Source organism: Leiobunum rupestre, chromosome 2 (assembly GCF_980474605.1).
Source record: "Leiobunum rupestre chromosome 2, qqLeiRupe1.1.hap1, whole genome shotgun sequence".
Lineage (NCBI taxonomy): Eukaryota > Metazoa > Arthropoda > Arachnida > Opiliones > Sclerosomatidae > Leiobunum > Leiobunum rupestre.
Window position 1 is genome coordinate 9,116,718 of NC_143385.1, and position 17,328 is coordinate 9,134,045.

A 17,328-nucleotide genomic window follows, 5' to 3' on the forward strand; every position below is an offset into this window, starting at 1 on the left:
AGTATGATTAAATCGTACTTTAGTTTTGATTTTAAGGATAAATTCTCTATTCGACCGATTATATTGATGAAATCGTGATTAAAATATTAAATCTAATTAAAATATTAAATCTAATTAAAATGATTAAATCTAATTAAAATGATTAAATCTAATTAAAATGATTAAATCTAATTAAAATGATTAAATCTAATTAAAATGATTAAATCTAATTAAAATGATTAAATCTAATTAAAATGATTAAATCTAATTAAAATGATTAAATCTAATTAAAATGATTAAATCTAATTAAAATGATTAAATCTAATTAAAATGATTAAATCTAATTAAAATGATTAAATCTAATTAAAATGATTAAATCTAATTAAAATGATTAAATCTAATTAAAATGATTAAATCTAATTAAAATGATTAAATCTAATTAAAATGATTAAATCTAATTAAAATGATTAAATCTAATTAAAATGATTAAATCTAATTAAAATGATTAAATCTAATTAAAATGATTAAATCTAATTAAAATGATTAAATCTAATTAAAATGATTAAATCTAATTAAAATGATTAAATCTAATTAAAATGATTAAATCTAATTAAAATGATTAAATCTAATTAAAAAGATTAGATCATGATTAGAATGATTAAATCTCGTTTAAATGATTAAATCCTGATTAAAAAGATTAGATCATGATTAGAATGATTAAATCTCGTTTAAATGATTAAATCCTGATTAAAAAGATTAGATCATGATTAGAATGATTAATCTCATTTAAATCATGATTAGATTTTCTAATCTTGATTAGATTTTCTAATCTTGATTAGATTTTCTAATCTTGATTAGATTTTTTAATCTTGATTACCCTGATTTAATCACGATTACCCTGATTTAATCATTTTACTATGATTAAGACGCACCCAAAATGGAAGTGACCTGCCCCTCGCATTTCTACCACTATTTGGGTCTAATATAACTACAAAACCTAAATAATCAATGCGCTATTTATGACTGGGTAGAATTTCGTTTGGCCCATAACGATTTTTTAAACTGGTACTAGAACCGCACGATAACAGTGAAATACTAAATAACCTGTTAGCATTAGATTCAACATAATTTGAAACTGAAAATTAATTGCGATTTCAAATATTGGGCAGTATTTTATTATAACCTTGTCCACAAGAATTTTCGAGTTGCAATATGTTATATAGAACATTCGGGCCAGCTTGTCAACACTTTATTTGTCCGTCTAAGTGTATAGAACGTAAACGAATATTTGAGTTAAAGCAACAAAACATTTGGTTTTCATGTTGAAATTATTTGTGTGGATAAGAGTTGTTTTACAAATTGGTCCACGCAAAATGTTAAAGAAGCTTCAATCTTTTCTTCTATAATATCAACCAAGGAAAAAATTCAAGGTTCGTTGTTTGTTCTTCATTCTATCCCGTCTTGTGGAATATCAATTTCCGTTTTCTAATTTTGTGTTAAACAAAACCTCACGACAAAAGAAGCACGACTACCAGAGTGGGATATTGAAAGCCTGCAAAGTTATTATTAACCATCAAAAAATCGATACGCTTTATAAAAATTGATTTTTCTATAATATTTTAAAAAAACGTTTATTATGAGATCTTCGAATATTTTGGTTATTATTGAAGGTTTAATGCTCTTGGCTTAAAACCACTTAAAACAAAAAAGTGTAAAAAGGATTATTTGTTTTTTAATGGAATATCAAATAGAACTTAAAGTTCTAGCTTGAAGATTGAAAATTAGATACAATTAATTATACCAAATATTTCTAAAAGTATGTGTTGATTATGTATTATGTTTGATTCTATGCAATTTTATTAGTGACAATTAGTTGATCAGGCCTGATGTACGATCAAATTGGTTATCACCTTTACAACAAAAAAATGGGGTGGCGAAGTGGTAAGAGCTTTCGCCTCGCAGCAAAAGGAGCCGGTTTCGATCCCAACTTGTGGCACTGGGTGCAAACTCTGAACTACTCCTTCTGCGTAGAGTTTGCAAGTTCTCTCCACACTGGTTAAAGGGGTTTTCCCTAGAGTTCTTTCCATAAAAACTTGTAGAGGTTAACGGTAATAGTTATTGTAAGGAGCTGTTGGCTCTCGTGGCATGAAGGGCTTGCATAATAAGTCGCTAGATGACTTGGGCCTAAGGTGATGCCTCGGGTTTTAGCCTAGCTAATTATTATTATTAAAAAATGTGTTTATAATCAATTTTGTTGTTCTCTAACTGGATTATTCATATTTTTACTATTGTCCGTCAAAATTGTAAATGCCATTTAGACAAAAACCAAAATCCTTAGCTGCAATTGCAATTATAGTAATATTACATACTAAATAGATGACGGCTCAATGATTACAAAGTTCAATGACCTCCCGCAATACCTCAATTTCATTGGTTGATATTCTAATGGTTGAATATCTAAACAAGTTGGCAAGCCAAAATATACCTCTCCTCGGAAGAATTGTCCCTAGCGGTATTAATTTTTCAAGATGACTTTTAAAGATATATCTCCGCAATTCCGAGTTATTTACTAAAAACGTAATCCCGGTTCAATCCCGCCCGGTATAAAATTTTAATTATAATTAAAATAATTGAGACGAAAGAACCGAGTATAATTTATTCAGAATATTATAAATTAAGTAGTTACAACAGCGAGTTAGACTTACTAAAACAATGCACAATTGAATTTAACCCTATTTACGGTACAAGTTTATCAGTTAAATATAATACGAAGCCAATTTTAATGAAAGAAATATCTACAGAGGGTATTTGTATTTTTCTCGCTTACGAAATACTTGCCGCATCTTTAACGCTCATTTTATTTCAAATTAAACAGCTTAATCGGTCGAGAAAACGTTTAAAATAAATTACGAAGTAATGACGACCCAGTTAAAAACCAGACCAACAGAAGTGTAAGCGCACGATGTATACAACTCGATAAAAATATACGACTGAAAAAACGAAATAAAATACAAATAAAACGAAAGATATTTAAAATTAAAAAAACTGATCCTAATAAAACGTGAAAATACCCTACACGTCACGCACATTCGAAATACGCAGAAGTAACGTTATACTATATCTAGTTTAAAATATTAGAGTATCAAAAAATAAAAATAACGAACAGAAAAATACACAAGAACAACCCAATCAATCAGACTTCAGAAACAAAACTCATAGAAAAATATTATAACGCAGTCAAGCAATCAGACTTCAGAATCAAAATAATTCATAGAAAAATACTATAACGCAGTCAAGCAATAAATTAGTTCAAATACTTAGAAATCAAGCAATAGAAAATATAATATCAAGAAGCGCAACACCTTACCATTCACAAATACGATTTTTCACGTTATTATAATGAAACCGGATAAGCTTTTGGGCATGACTTACGCTCTTAAAGGTTCCTCTAAGACTGGACGACTTTGCGGGAAAAAGGAAATAAACTTAAAAAATAGTAGATACAAATATAAGACAGAAAAAACCAACAATACCAAAGATTAGACAAAAAAGAACGTAATCTCGATCAGTTAAAAAACACAACAAACAAGATTTGAACTTTAAACTTTCATACGTAAAAAATGTAGACTTTAAAAACCATTAATATACTCTTCTGCTAAGCTGAGTTTATAATTTTCTAAGAAATGTTATATGCACCGGTGGTTCTGTGGTAGAACATTCGCTTGTCATATAGAAGGGCTCGGGATCGAATCCTGGGCGGCGCATTCTTTTTAATCAACAGAGAAGACGTTACATTCGATGCAATAATTTAAATGGAACACGAAATTTCGTTCTATTTTAAAAACTGAAATTTAATGCTCTGTTAATTTGTAATAAACGATTCCGCTTCAGCTGAGCTTATAATTTTCTTTGAACCGTAACATGTATCGGTGGTTCTGTGGTAGAACACTCGCCTGTCATGCAGGAGGGCTCGGGTTCGAATCCCGCCCGATGCGATCGCAAATTGTTACTAAAACGAATACCGTAAACTATTGGTGGAAACCCTGCCATTTGGACGTTGAGATGTTTATCGTAACCCTCAGCGCTCGGTCCGGCCCAAAAGTCAGTATGAAGAAGTTGGAGAGCAAACACCCATACATACAAAACGCATACACAAGAAAATAATCACCTACAACCGCCATAACTCAACATTCCCACACTACACATAAACATTACAATAATAACATTTCCAATGAAACTAAGTTGAAACCGTCACGACGGTGAGCTTTAACGAAAAAAAAACAACCGCACCAAACCGCACCAACGGTGAACGCTTACCGTCAGACGATGGTTTTGCCAACCTTTAAAGTTCTGCAAAAACGGTTTTTCGACTTTGCTCCGGTAACGCGTTTTGGACTTTGCCCCGGTAACGCGTTCGCAGAACATAGACACACACACACACACACACACACAGACAGACAGACGGACAGACACGATGATTGTAAAACCCCTCCTAAGGGACATAGTCCCCTCGGAGAGGTAAAAACAGTGCATTCAAAAATCGTTCACCTATCCGAAAAATGATCTGTGTTGGTCTCCCGAAATTGGGCCTAATTCAATTTTAATTAGTTGGCTAACAGTGATGTTCAAACTAATAATAATCAGCTAGGTACCACCTTAGGCCTAAATTATCGAGCGACTTTTAAAGCCATTAATTCAGGTGGTCGGGTTAATTAGCCTTTAAATTGTTGCAGAATCTGAGTCACTCAAAATTGTTTTCTAATAATTTAACTGAAAACTAATTCGATCCTTTATCACTGTTATTCTGTGTTGTAAAGTAAAGATTCTAAAAATAGCTCTAATGAAGGTATAGTAACGGTAATAACTACTTTTCGGGAGTGTCGAGATAACACGGCTAATTAGGATAAAGTCCCTTATTAAGGTTCAGTTTGATCACAACGGCTGTACACGAGATATCTTGCGATAAAGACTGGATTAATAACAGTACGGAACTTCACTGATTATTTGAAAACTTAAGGTTGGGAAGTAAGTTTCGTTATAAAAATTCCAATTCCTTTGATAATTTAAATAACGTCTACCTTAAAAATCGAAATTCCTTGAACGTAATCAAGATCTAAGGTTGAATTACGTCGTTTCCTTTATTTAGTCAATAAAAAGCTGTTATAAAGCGAAATGCTTTATTTCTTTTAGTGGCTGTCGACACGGTAGACGTTTTTCGATTTTAATGGGAAAATGCTGTTAAGGCTTTCGCAATATATTGACATAGATCCCAAGAACATTTCTGCATTAGAAGGACCCATAACTGTTTGGAAATGGCGATGGTTGAAAACGACAGTATAACATTTTCCATTTTTACGGTAAGTTAGAATATTTCTTCTCCGAGAGCTCCCTATTACTGTTTTTTGGAAAGGGTAAAGTGTAGAATTCGGTAGAAAACCCCCTTAACCAGTGGGAGATGGAACTTGCAAACTCAACGAAGAAGGAGTTGTTCTTCATTTTCACCCAGTGCCGCCGTTAGCTGTGATCGAACTCCTCTTGCTGCGAGGCGAAAGTGCTAACCTTACCTCTAAACTAAACACTCATTACCGTCATAATTGACACAAAGCTCGCGTCATAACGACAACGCAAGGGATCACTATTCTACATCTTTATCAGCCGGCTGCCCTCACTGAAGCAACCGATATGAAGATATTAAAGAATTTGTTTTACGATGAATGCTTTAATTTTAGGAAACTATTATCGCAGAGCGACTCAACTCAAGTTCGTTTCCACAACCAAAATTCCTCATTGGGCTCGCACAAGGCTCGTAAAGTTTGGACAATTAACCCTTGATTCAGTCTCGTCTTGGCTAAGCTCTTATTGTTTTATTGGTCTCAGCTCAAGCTCAATAGTTTATACAGCTTATCGCAGTTCATGGTTAATAAAAATAGAATTGTGTCGGTCCGGGCTCGTGGTTTTTCACATATATTTTAAGGAGTCGATCTCAAACCAGCGTTTTGGCTAAAATTTGAGACGAGCGCGTCCAGCTACGTCCGCAAGAGCTAATTTTACGCCGTGGGTCAACAATTTTAAGAGACCCATTTCGCCCAGTAGGAGGCTGAAAAACTTAAAATTGTAATTTATTGTGTAAGGTCTCGAGGGGGTGTAAAACCGGAACACCAACGCGTGTTTGGGCCGTGAAAAACTGTCGCATTCAATTCAAACAGTGATTGGCGCGCTCCTCTCATTTTGTGGGGATTTATAATTTTCAGAGAACAAATGACTTTAAAAAGGACGCAAAACCCAAATCAAAGGATAAAAAATTCCAGAGTTAAAAAAAACAATTTCACCAATCTAAAAAGTGCTACAATTTCCCCAATATAAAAAGAGTTAGAATGTCTCCAATCTAAAAAGAGCTACAATTTCGGCAATATAAAATAAGTTACAATGTCACGAATCTAAACAGAGCAACAATTTCACCAACCTAAAAAGAGCAACAATTTCACCGATCAAAAAAGAGCAACAATTTCACCGATCAAAAAAGAGCAACAATTTTACCGATCAAAAAGAGAAACAATTTCACCGATCAAAAAAGAGAAACAATTTCTCCAATCTAAAAAGTGCAACAATTTCACCAATCAAATAAGAGCGACAATGTCACCAATCTAAAAAGTGCAACAATTTCACCAATCTAAAAAGTGCAACAATGTCACCAATCTAAAAAATGCAACAATTTCACCAAACTAAAAAGAGCAACAATTTCACCGATCAAATAAGAGCAACAATTTCACCAATCAAATAAGAGTTACAATTTCACCAATCTAAAAAGTGCAACAATTTCACCGATCAAAAAAGAGCTACAATTTCGGCAATATAAAAAGAGTTACAATGTCACGAATCTAAACAGAGCAACAATTTCACCAATCTAAAAAGAGCAACAATTTCACCAACCTAAAAAGAGCAACTATTTCACCAGACATAAAAAAGCAACTATTTCACCGATCAAAAAAGAGCAACAATTTTACCAATCAAAAAGGGAAACAATTTCACCGATCAAAAAAGAGAAACAATATCACCAATCTAAAAAAGCAACAATTTCACCAAACTAAAAAGAGCAACAATGTCACCAATCTAAAAAGTGCAACAATTTCACCAATCAAATAAGAGCAACAATTTCCCCAATCTAAAAAGTGCAACAATTTCCCCAATCAAATAAGAGCAACAATTTCACCAATCAAATAAGAGCAACAATTTCACCAATCAAATAAGAGCAACAATTTCCCCAATCTAAAAAGTGCAACAATTTCCCCAATCAAATAAGAGCAACAATGTCACCAATCAAATAAGAGCAACAATTTCACCAATCAAATAAGAGTTACAATTTCACCAATCTAAAAAGTGCAACAATTTCACCAATCTAAAAAAGGCAACAATTTCACCAAACTAAAAAGAGCAACAATTTCACCAATCTGAAAAATGCAACAATTTCACCAATCAAAAACGAGCAACAATTTCCCCAATCAAATAAGAGCAACAATTTCACGAATCAAAAACGAGCAACAATTTCACCAATCTAAAAAGTGCAACAATTTCACGAATCAAAAACGAGCAACAATTTCACCAATCTAATAAGAGTAGGCGCGGGCGCAAGCGCAAGCGGCTGCTAAACAAAAAGTGGTACTTTTATGGCTCTCCTTTTGGGTTAGAATGTAGCTTAAGTATCTTGTTCTGATTTCGACACAAGCGACTTAGGTAGGAAAAAAGAGTTACTTTACGTTGAACCGACACTTCCATTAAATCGTGTTGTTTTTGCTGTAAATAGTGGCAAGAAATACATTCACCCTACGACGGGACGCCCGCCTTAAGTCTAGCTTGGAGAAGAGAAGGGGTTTCTGGAGGGGGAAATATAATACCAAGAGCATAGGCGATAGGTACCCGAGCGCGGGACAGGGGGAAGGCAGGGGGTGGTAATTTTTGGTTGGACCCTAGGACTTTAGTGGCATCTAGCGGTGGATAAATTTAATAAAAAATTCGAATTAGTCGTCTGCACATTTAGAAGACGTTTTTAGATCACACGAGGCTTAGGAATGCCCAATGGTCTTTTACGCGTTAGTTTAAATATTAATACTTTTACAAATAATTCATTATTATGGGAAAGTACTGTTGTTATATAGATTGTAGAAGTGATTCAAGATTTCACAAGAATATAACATTTATCCAGTACCTAAACCCGGAAAGAGAAATGCTAAGTTAGAACTCACCCAAAAACGGATTTCTAGTATTAACCGAAACTTCATTACTGCATCAACTTAAAAAAAAACATCATTATATTTGCAATTTGCAAAAAAAAACATAATATAGTTCCAAATTCCCCTCAATGGTGGCAGCATTTAACGAGAGTCCGACCAAAAACAAAAAACGTCCCGAGCTATGGTTTTCATATTTTCCCCTCCAGGAACCCCTTCTCTCCTCCAAGAGTCGAGTAGTAACGGTTTTATTATATTTTAGCCCTACGACAGATACATATCAAATTTCATATTGCGAAAACCTTCAGTTCCTGATGAGCTGATTTTGCACCAATTCGTTTTGGCTCACCTGACAAACGTCACGTAAGTGCAAGCGCATATCCTTCGAATTCCGTCGATTCATACTGACATTGTCTAAATTTACTTTTTATTTCATTTTGTTTAATAACTTAATTTTATGTTTCTTCTTTTCATAATTTGCATTGACCTAGCAATCATACCTCAGTAATTCTACATTTAGATCCCGAGAAATGTTAAGTTCATTAATAAAAGACAAAAATAAATAATTAAGTTACAAATACAAATCACTTTACATCAGTCTATTTTAAAAATTGTAACACTATTAACAATAATTTTTCGGAAACTAAAAATAATACATCAATATTTTTATGGATTTTGGTAAATCATGAACAGATAATTCCAAATTCATTTAAATATTTAATTAAAAGTAAGTTATTTTGGGATTATTCCCTTTCTACTGCAGGAGGCATTGATATTATCTGCCTCATGCTGAGTAGAATATATAGGGCTTGTATAGCCCTTGGATATATTCCAAGCACCTAGAATATTTCTAGGGTGATCTATATTCCGAAGCCAGGGAAATCTAACTATCTTGAGGCTAAGGCCTTTAGGCCAACAGTTTGACATCCTCTTTTCTAAAGGTTTTGGAAAAATTGGTGGAAAATTATATTAGAGTGGAGGTTATTTCTCAAACGCCTCTCTCGTCGGCCAAGTACGCCTATAAAAAAGGCAAATCTACTGAGACTGCCATCCACGGCATAACTAATTGCATTGAGAGGGCTATTAACTTTAAGGAAATTGCTTTAACGGTTTTCCTTGGTATTGAGGGGCGCTTTTGATAAGGTGTCCAGCACAGTCATCATGAAGGCTGCTAAGCGCTTTGGTATTAATGACACTCTGTGTCTGTGGATTAAAGCTATGCTGACGAATCGTTTAGTGGTTTCCTCCCTGCTTGGTGAATCGCTTATGGTCGCCACTAGCCATGGCTTCCCGCAAGGTGGTGTTCTTTCACAACTGCTGTGGTGCCTGGTTGTGGATGAACTATTGGTGAGGCTTAACAGGGATGGGTGCCGCTGCTTCGTCTATGCTGACGATATCGCCATCATCTTCACGGGAAATTTCCCCAATACTATTAGTGATTTAGTAAGAGGGGCTCTTGCATCAGTGGAAAGCTGGTGGAGGGAAGTCGATCTTACGGTTAATCCTAATAAGACGGTGCTTTTACTTTTACTCGGAAAATGATTAAAAATAACTTTAATGGTATCTCTTTATGTGGGATTATCTTGGTATTATTCCAGACAGCAAACTAACGTGGAAGCCCACCTTGACTCTATAGTTAAGAAGGCTAAGATGTTACTTTGGAGGACCAGGATTGCAGTTAGTAGGTCATGGGGGCTTAGCCCTAAAGTGGTTTACTGGTTGTACCATTGCTCTCTTATGCGGCGTTGGTCTGGTGGCCTAGAGTCCAAATTAAGACTGTGCAAAGTGATCTGCGCACCCTACAAAGGCTGGCTTGTGTTAGCATCACAGGAGCTATGAGAACAGCCCTAAGTGCTTCTCTAGAAATTATCCTGAACATTCTTCCTCTTCATCTTTTCATAGAGGAAGCTACTGCTATGGGAGACTTTAGGCTCAACCAGAATGGTTGGTGGAGGGCTAATATTTGGGATAATAGCCACACCAAGATTTACCGGGAAATTTCAAGTCAGTTATCTGTCTTCCTAATTGGTTCTGATATAATGGCTACTAAATTACATTTTAGTAAGCCTTTCAATACCTTTTTCCAAGCCGTACGGAGTGGTCTAATCACAAACCCCCGGGGCCAGAGGAGAAATCGTCTGGTTTACCGATGGGTCTAAGACCAACTCTGGCGCAGGTTCGGGAATGTATTGTTTTACTAGCAATCTCGGCTTCTTTGAAAGCCTTGGTGTTTATGCTAGTTTTTTCAGGCGGAAATTGCCGCTATCTGCTTCTGTGTTGACTTTTGTGTTAAAAAGAAGCTTCATGGCAACGTTATCCAAATTTATTTGGATAGTCAAGCGGCCCTCAAGGCTCTCAACCAGTTTCGGGTCTCTTCAAAACTAGTTTATAGATGTTTGAATCTCCTCTCGGAGCTAGGCAGTAGGCACCAACAATAAAGTTCAGCTCTATTGGGTTCCTGGCCATTGGGGGTTCTATGGTAATGAGAAGGCCGATGTCTTGGCCAAGGAGGGGGCAGAGGATGGATTTTTTGGTCCTGAACCTGCCGTTCCTATCCCCTCAGGCATAGTGCGACTGGCTTGAGATGGAATGCCAAAGGCAGGCTTAAGAGTTTATCTTGAGCCCCTCTAGGCAGAGAGCTAAGGAATTGCTCTCGCCCTCCAAATCTAATATAAGGTTGGTTGTTGGCCTACTAACAGGTCACTGCATTCTTAACAGACATCTTTACTTGATTGGAATCAATTATGATCCAATCTGTAGGGCATGTCAGGTTGAGGAGGAAACCGCCTCTCATGTGCTTTGTAGGGGCGATTATTACGCAACCCAAAGATTCGAGCATCTTGGTATGCCTCAGTTGGAAACCTCTGATTTCCATAACGTGCCGGCCAAGAGGATTCTCCGTTTTGTGTCGGATATCGGACTCTCTAAGTCTTAAGGTTAGGGGTTACACAATGGACCACAGCTCGAAGTGCGCGAATGGGCATGTCTTTAGCCCTTCTCCCCTTTCATTAATTATAATGATAATAATAATAATAAGTTATTTTGGGACTAAAAGTCAATTTATTTTGAACTCTAAAATTTGTAAATAAAGAACAATGGTTCAAATAGGTGAGATCAATATTGTACTAGGTTCTCGAAAGGTCTAAAAGGGGGCTAAAATTAGAAAACCTCCCCCGAAATAAAATCCTGGATACGCCCTTGTCGACAATTCAATATCTTCGGTCGAAATAACCGTAGACAACATTTTAAGGCAAAATAAGCGTGAGTTGTACACTTTGTTCGTCCTGGAATTACCTGGCAGCGCGTGTGGTACACTTTGTTTTCCTGGAATTTCCTTTCGTGAATTTTAATTGTAATGGAATAACGCTGCGAGGCGTGTGGTGTACTTAGATTGTCCTAGAACTACTCTTCAGCGCGTGTTGTGCACTTCGATTGTCCTGTTATTTCCCAGCAGCGCGTTTGGTGCATTCTAATTGTCCTGGATTTACCAGCCACGCATTCGGTGCATTCGGTGCATTTTAATTGTCCTGGAATGACCATGCAGTACATGTAGTGCTCTTTGATTGTCCTGGAATTACTCTGCAGCGTGTTGGCAACAAAGCGAAATGAAAATTAAAGAGGCACACCGGCCTTTGAATTGTCCTAGTTTCTACCGCGATCTCCAAATAGGGCTGAAAAGATGCCAGAATATGATGATCCAGATGTGCGATCACGCGGAACGGAAGGGGAGGAGCTACTCGATTTGCATCCGGTTTTTTCAAACGTGAGGTGTAGCCCTTTAAATAACGAAATGTGCCTCAAAATAGTAAAAATTACCAGAAATAAAAGTACTTATTTAGTAGAATATCGCGGTATTTAATAATAACACTTTACTTAATGGCATTTTCTCATTGTACAGCCTTGTGTATAAAAGCATGAATTCTTTACAACAATATTTCCCAAATAAAATGAATCAACACGTATTGCTAGCCAATGCGCTTGGAAAAGAAGTAGGTTCACTCATTTTTGTCCAGTACACATTAATTTTCAAATAATTATTATGAAAATAACCTTAACTTTCTTTCTATTTGACAGATAATAAATGTGTATCTACAAATGTTCGCTATACGACCTTCAGACTACGCAAATTTTACACCATCTACAGCGGTCCAATTTGACGGAACAGTTATTACCAGCTGCGTATCAGGCGATGACAAGCTGTACAACACTATTAGTTTAAACGTACTCGATGGAATCGTCATGATCGTAACCGTTCTAACAATAATAATATTGGCAACTTTCACTTTTTCATTGGAAACGTTTTATGCCAAACAAAGACATTTTAAAACTAAAAAGAATTTTCTCGACCATATTTGGTCGTACGTGTCAAGTTTTCTTCAAAACAGTAAGGACATCAATAACTAACCATAATAACCGACTGATAAACTTCCGTTAAATTTGTTTGGGAACGTATCTTACGTAAATAATCGTTTTTTTTTGTGAGCTGTGGCTATATTACATTATTTCATATTAAGGATTGCGTAACTAGCAAAATAAATAGAATTATGTTCAAGCAGGGTTGGATCCCAGCTTGTGGCACTGGTTAAATACTCGGAGTTTGCAGGTGCTCTGAGCACTGGTATCAATTTCCCCGTTCCATAAAAAACTTGTTGAGGTTAACGGTAATAGTGAGTGTAGGGAGCATTGTAACCCGGCCACCTAATTTAAAGTCGCTAGCTGTCTAGGGCCTAAGTTGGTGCCTTCGGTGTTGGCCTAGCTTATTATTATAGCCTACTTGATTACTTGTAGTCAGTGTTTTAGGATTCTAGGGCTACTGAATGCCTTCCAAGAAAAGCTAACTTCATCGCTAAAGGGGGTGCGTTATCCCACACTATTTTAGCGTAGTAAGAAATAGTTCATAATTGTCAGTCGCTAGCCACATTATGATTTACACAGTAATTAGGCGAAACAAACTATCATTTAAAAATAGCTTTGGAAGAATACGTAGTGTCCTACTTTTGTCCTTATGTAACTTATGAGGATAGATAAACGCCTTTTGTGTTTCAGATCGCTTTCTTTATGATTTGAAATTATTCACTTTCAACATCTAGCATACAGAAGTTTAATGTCTGTGTACTTTTCAATAGCCATTTCTATTTCGCCGAAAGAATTTCCCTTTAAAATGGCGTTATCTGGATGGCTTCTGGGTAATTCGGTTTTAATGAAAACGTACTTTGGAAATTTGGAAAGCACTTTTCTAGCATTGGAGTCAAACCGACTAAATTCGTTTGATGATTTAATCAACAGGAGTGGCTCCAGAACGCCTCTTTTTCTGAGAAACACATTGCCAATTCTGGATAAACTTAAGGTCAGAATTTTCGGTGGAGTGTTTTTTAATAAACAAGCCAGATTAATCAGTAGCGAGAGTTTGGTTCAGGAGGCCACAGAATTGGAATATAAATCAATTTTACATACAGCCATACGTTTGAGGGGTGAGTTCGTGCCCCATGTGGCCCACCCCTGTAAAAAGTATCTTAGTTTACTTTGAATAGTTGTAACTTTGGAAAAAACATCATCAACAACTTCCTTTTTTGCGCGAACCATTAACGTTTCACGAACTCTTCGTCTTACCGGTTCTAAACTAGAACTTACATTATTAGTGCTAAATTTATAAGTAGTTAATAATAAGGCTTAGAATACAGCATAGATAAAGTTAAATTTTAATTTAATCTGGCACTATCTGGAAAAAATCACTTTAATTTAGCTGTAGGTAAAATATAACTTTTAATTTAATTTTAGTCGAAATATAACTTTTAATTTCATTGTAGTCGAAATATAACTTTTACTTTTTTTTGTAGTTAAAATATAGTTTCCAATTTGTTTTTATATAATTATAAACTTATTTAATTTAATCTAATGATTAGATTTACAATTCGTGTTTGAAAACGGCAGTGTTATCATATAGAACTATGTATTTCTGTAAGGAAATTTCCTAGTCGAATAACAATAGTAGTAAGTCGTTTTCAATGTTAAAAATAAATTGTCACACTTCATCTTCATGATATTATTCTTACTCGTCCTTCGTTTTAATTCTAGAATAACAGCATTCCTCTGCGTTGGAATATTAAGAAGAAGGTCATGTTTAGCGTGTTCGTGTGGTATGATCGTAATATTTGGATTGATTACGTTTCTGGGAAATTGGCAATTTTGGAAACTTTGAACACGATGCGAATTTTAACTCGGAGCGAACTCTTTCTTCAACGCGAGCTAATTTTAAACAATAATAAAATTTACTTTGGCAAGGTAAATTATCAGTGGAGCGTCAATAATTTTCTATTTAATAAACATTTTTCGCGTTCTCTATTGGAAAAGATTAATCTTAGGTAAGTTAGTATTCGTTGTAAAATGTGCGTTAAGTTCTACACTTTTGGCGTGTGGTCATTACCTTTCTGTGGTTATGCAGCACTTTCACCTCGCAGCAAGTAGAGCCGTTTTCGATTCCAGCTCGTGGCACTGAATGAACTTTGCAAGTTTTCTCCCAAGTTCTTCAGTTTCCCTTTCCGTAAAAACTTGCTGAGGTTAACGATAATAGTCATTGTTCGGAGTGGCATGAAAGGCTTGCCACCACCCTCCTACGCAAAATACCCGGCACCTTAATTAATGGCATTAAAAGTCGCTAGAAGACTTGGGTCTTTGGGGGTGCCTAAGGTGGTGATTATTATTTTTATAAAACTATGAGCTTACTGAATGGTTTTAGAATTGCGATTATAACTGTCACATTAATGGGTGATAAAATACGTGTAAAGGTAGAATTGCCCATAATGTTAGTGGGCCAAAAAGCTAAACCCTAAACAAATTTTAAGAAATTGAAAAACTTCCAAATAACACGTACCAATAGGTCTTCGAGCAAATATAAAGACGCGAATCTCGGACCAAATAGATCTTCCGAGTAAAAAACTTAATAAAACTTAATCCCTTTTCATGATGGACTATTCTACCTTTTCACGTATTTTAGCACTCTTTGCAAGTAGTCCATAGGTGGTTCTTATTAGCTTAACGTTTCATTAATGGTTTCGAAATGGTTTGAGTCTATTTCATCGATTCCCAAATGATCGAACGGGTCTCATTTGATCGAATTGCATTTGATCGACTGGCATTTGATCGAACGAAATTTGATCGAAAGCTACTGTAGGGTAAAACTACTAGTTTTTGGGAGTAAATCGAAAAGGCAACATCTAGTCAGAATGAGATAAACTAGACTCTATGAATAATAATTATTTCTTTAAGCTGTACTAAAGAAAAATAACCATAGTACTTCAAAAAATAATATACAGAAAAAAACCTGAGCGCAGTGACGTAGAAAACAAAATATTCTCTCGGACATAATTAATAAAAAGACCTATTAAAAAAACGAACTCTGTACCAAATTTTTAGCAATAGAAGGGCCGTGAACGTGGTCAGACCCCTCGTATACAACGGTGCATACGCGCCTACGGCGCGCGTACATCAACCTAACCTAACCTAGCCTAACCTGACCCTATTTATATATATCAAAACCAACGGGCCGTTATCGTCGATGTCATAAAAAATTCCATCATATAGTGAATAAAGTAAAAATCTCTTCATCTTTGTGGCTTAATACAGTTAAAGCAATGAATTATTCCATCATTATTCCTTCTGCACTTAAGCAATGAATTATTCCATCATTATTCCTTCTGCACATCATATTGACATTCGGTAAAATAAAAACATACCAACTGGTACTATAAATACTTTTGAATTCGATCAAATAGTATTCGATCATTGGAAGGTTTGATCTTATGAAACAAATGACAAATGGGATTCGATCAAATGGAATTTCGATCAATTGCAACGTATAATGATCGACTGTCCATCACATATTTTTCGATCAAATGGACCAACGCCTTCGAAATTCAAATATGACAATGGGTTAGAAAATCGAGAAAGTATAATTGGGTACACCTGTACCGATTTGATGTTTAAATTCCCGGGTCGCCCAAACAAGCGATCTTTAGCATATTGTTATATTGACCTTCGAAATGGCAATCTTGACTTTCAAAACGGTAATAGTAAGTGTAGAGAGCTGTTGGCTCACATGGCATGAAGGACTTGTCACTACCCTCTTACGTTTTGTAACCCGGCCACCTGAATTAATGGCAATAAAAGTCGCTTGAAGACTTGGTGCCTTGGGTATTAGCTTAGCTGATTAAACGTTTATATCGAAACCCTTCACAAGGTGACCTCGACCTTGAAAAAGGTGATTTCGACATTGAAAAGGTGATTTCGACCTTGAGAATGGTGATTTCGACTTTGAGAATGGTGAAATTAACCTTCAGATAGGTGATTTTTACCTTGAGAAAGGTGATTTCGACCTTGAGAATGATGAACTCGACCTTGAGATAGGTGATTTTGACCTTTAAAAAGGCAATCTGTAGGATCGGAAAACTTGGTCACCCCTCGATAATCATAATATATATTCATTACACTTTTTTTTAATTTATCGAAGGATTCTTCGATACCACGAAACAGATCAGGACGAGTTCATAAAAAGAAACCAAGATTTGGTGAATTCTGATTATTTGGAAAGAAATGTCCAGCAAAAACATGAAATTGGATCTTTGAACCTGCCCGCTTTTCGACTAGTCTTCACCCTTTGGTTCCATGGCGTAGTTGTGTCTACGCTACTATTTTTCATTGAACTTATTCAATCAAGAATGCAAAATAGAATTATGAAAATTGTTAAATTGTTCATTAGTTGAATAGAATAAATATGAAGAGTCTAAAATAATGAGAAATATCTAAGTAGGTTATGTACAGAATATAAATTATTTTCAAAATATAAATCGATGGTAAAACAGCGAAAAGTTTAAAGTTAGCGCCTGTTTTAGAGCGCCATTTGGAAGCAAAATGATTTAAAATAAGTGGTAGTGGTTTTTATGTATAAATATTTAATTTATCAAATCACATTTCAAAGTTCGTGATAGTCATAAATATTATGTATTATATTTTTTACTCTTCTAAACCAGTAACAATTCTTAATTTTTAATTTACTTTTTTGCATATTGGAAATATGAACGACGTTTTGGAAGCGTAGAGTTTCTTATTGGCTTATGGAACAAAGCAA

The 17,328-nt window shown here is 35.3% G+C and overlaps 1 protein-coding gene across 1 annotated transcript; it reads left to right on the plus strand.

The window, feature by feature from the left end:
* The first annotated feature begins 5,255 nt into the window (after positions 1 to 5,255).
* Positions 5,256 to 16,912, plus strand: LOC149956030 (uncharacterized). Its single transcript, XM_090164579.1, has 6 exons — positions 5,256 to 5,336; positions 12,103 to 12,193; positions 12,279 to 12,588; positions 13,331 to 13,551; positions 14,280 to 14,486; positions 16,711 to 16,912. The coding sequence occupies exons 2-6, from the start codon at positions 12,119 to 12,121 to the stop codon at positions 16,777 to 16,779; spliced, it is 882 nt and encodes a 293-aa protein (XP_090020705.1). The 5' UTR covers positions 5,256 to 5,336; positions 12,103 to 12,118; the 3' UTR covers positions 16,780 to 16,912.
* The last annotated feature ends 416 nt before the right edge of the window (positions 16,913 to 17,328 follow it).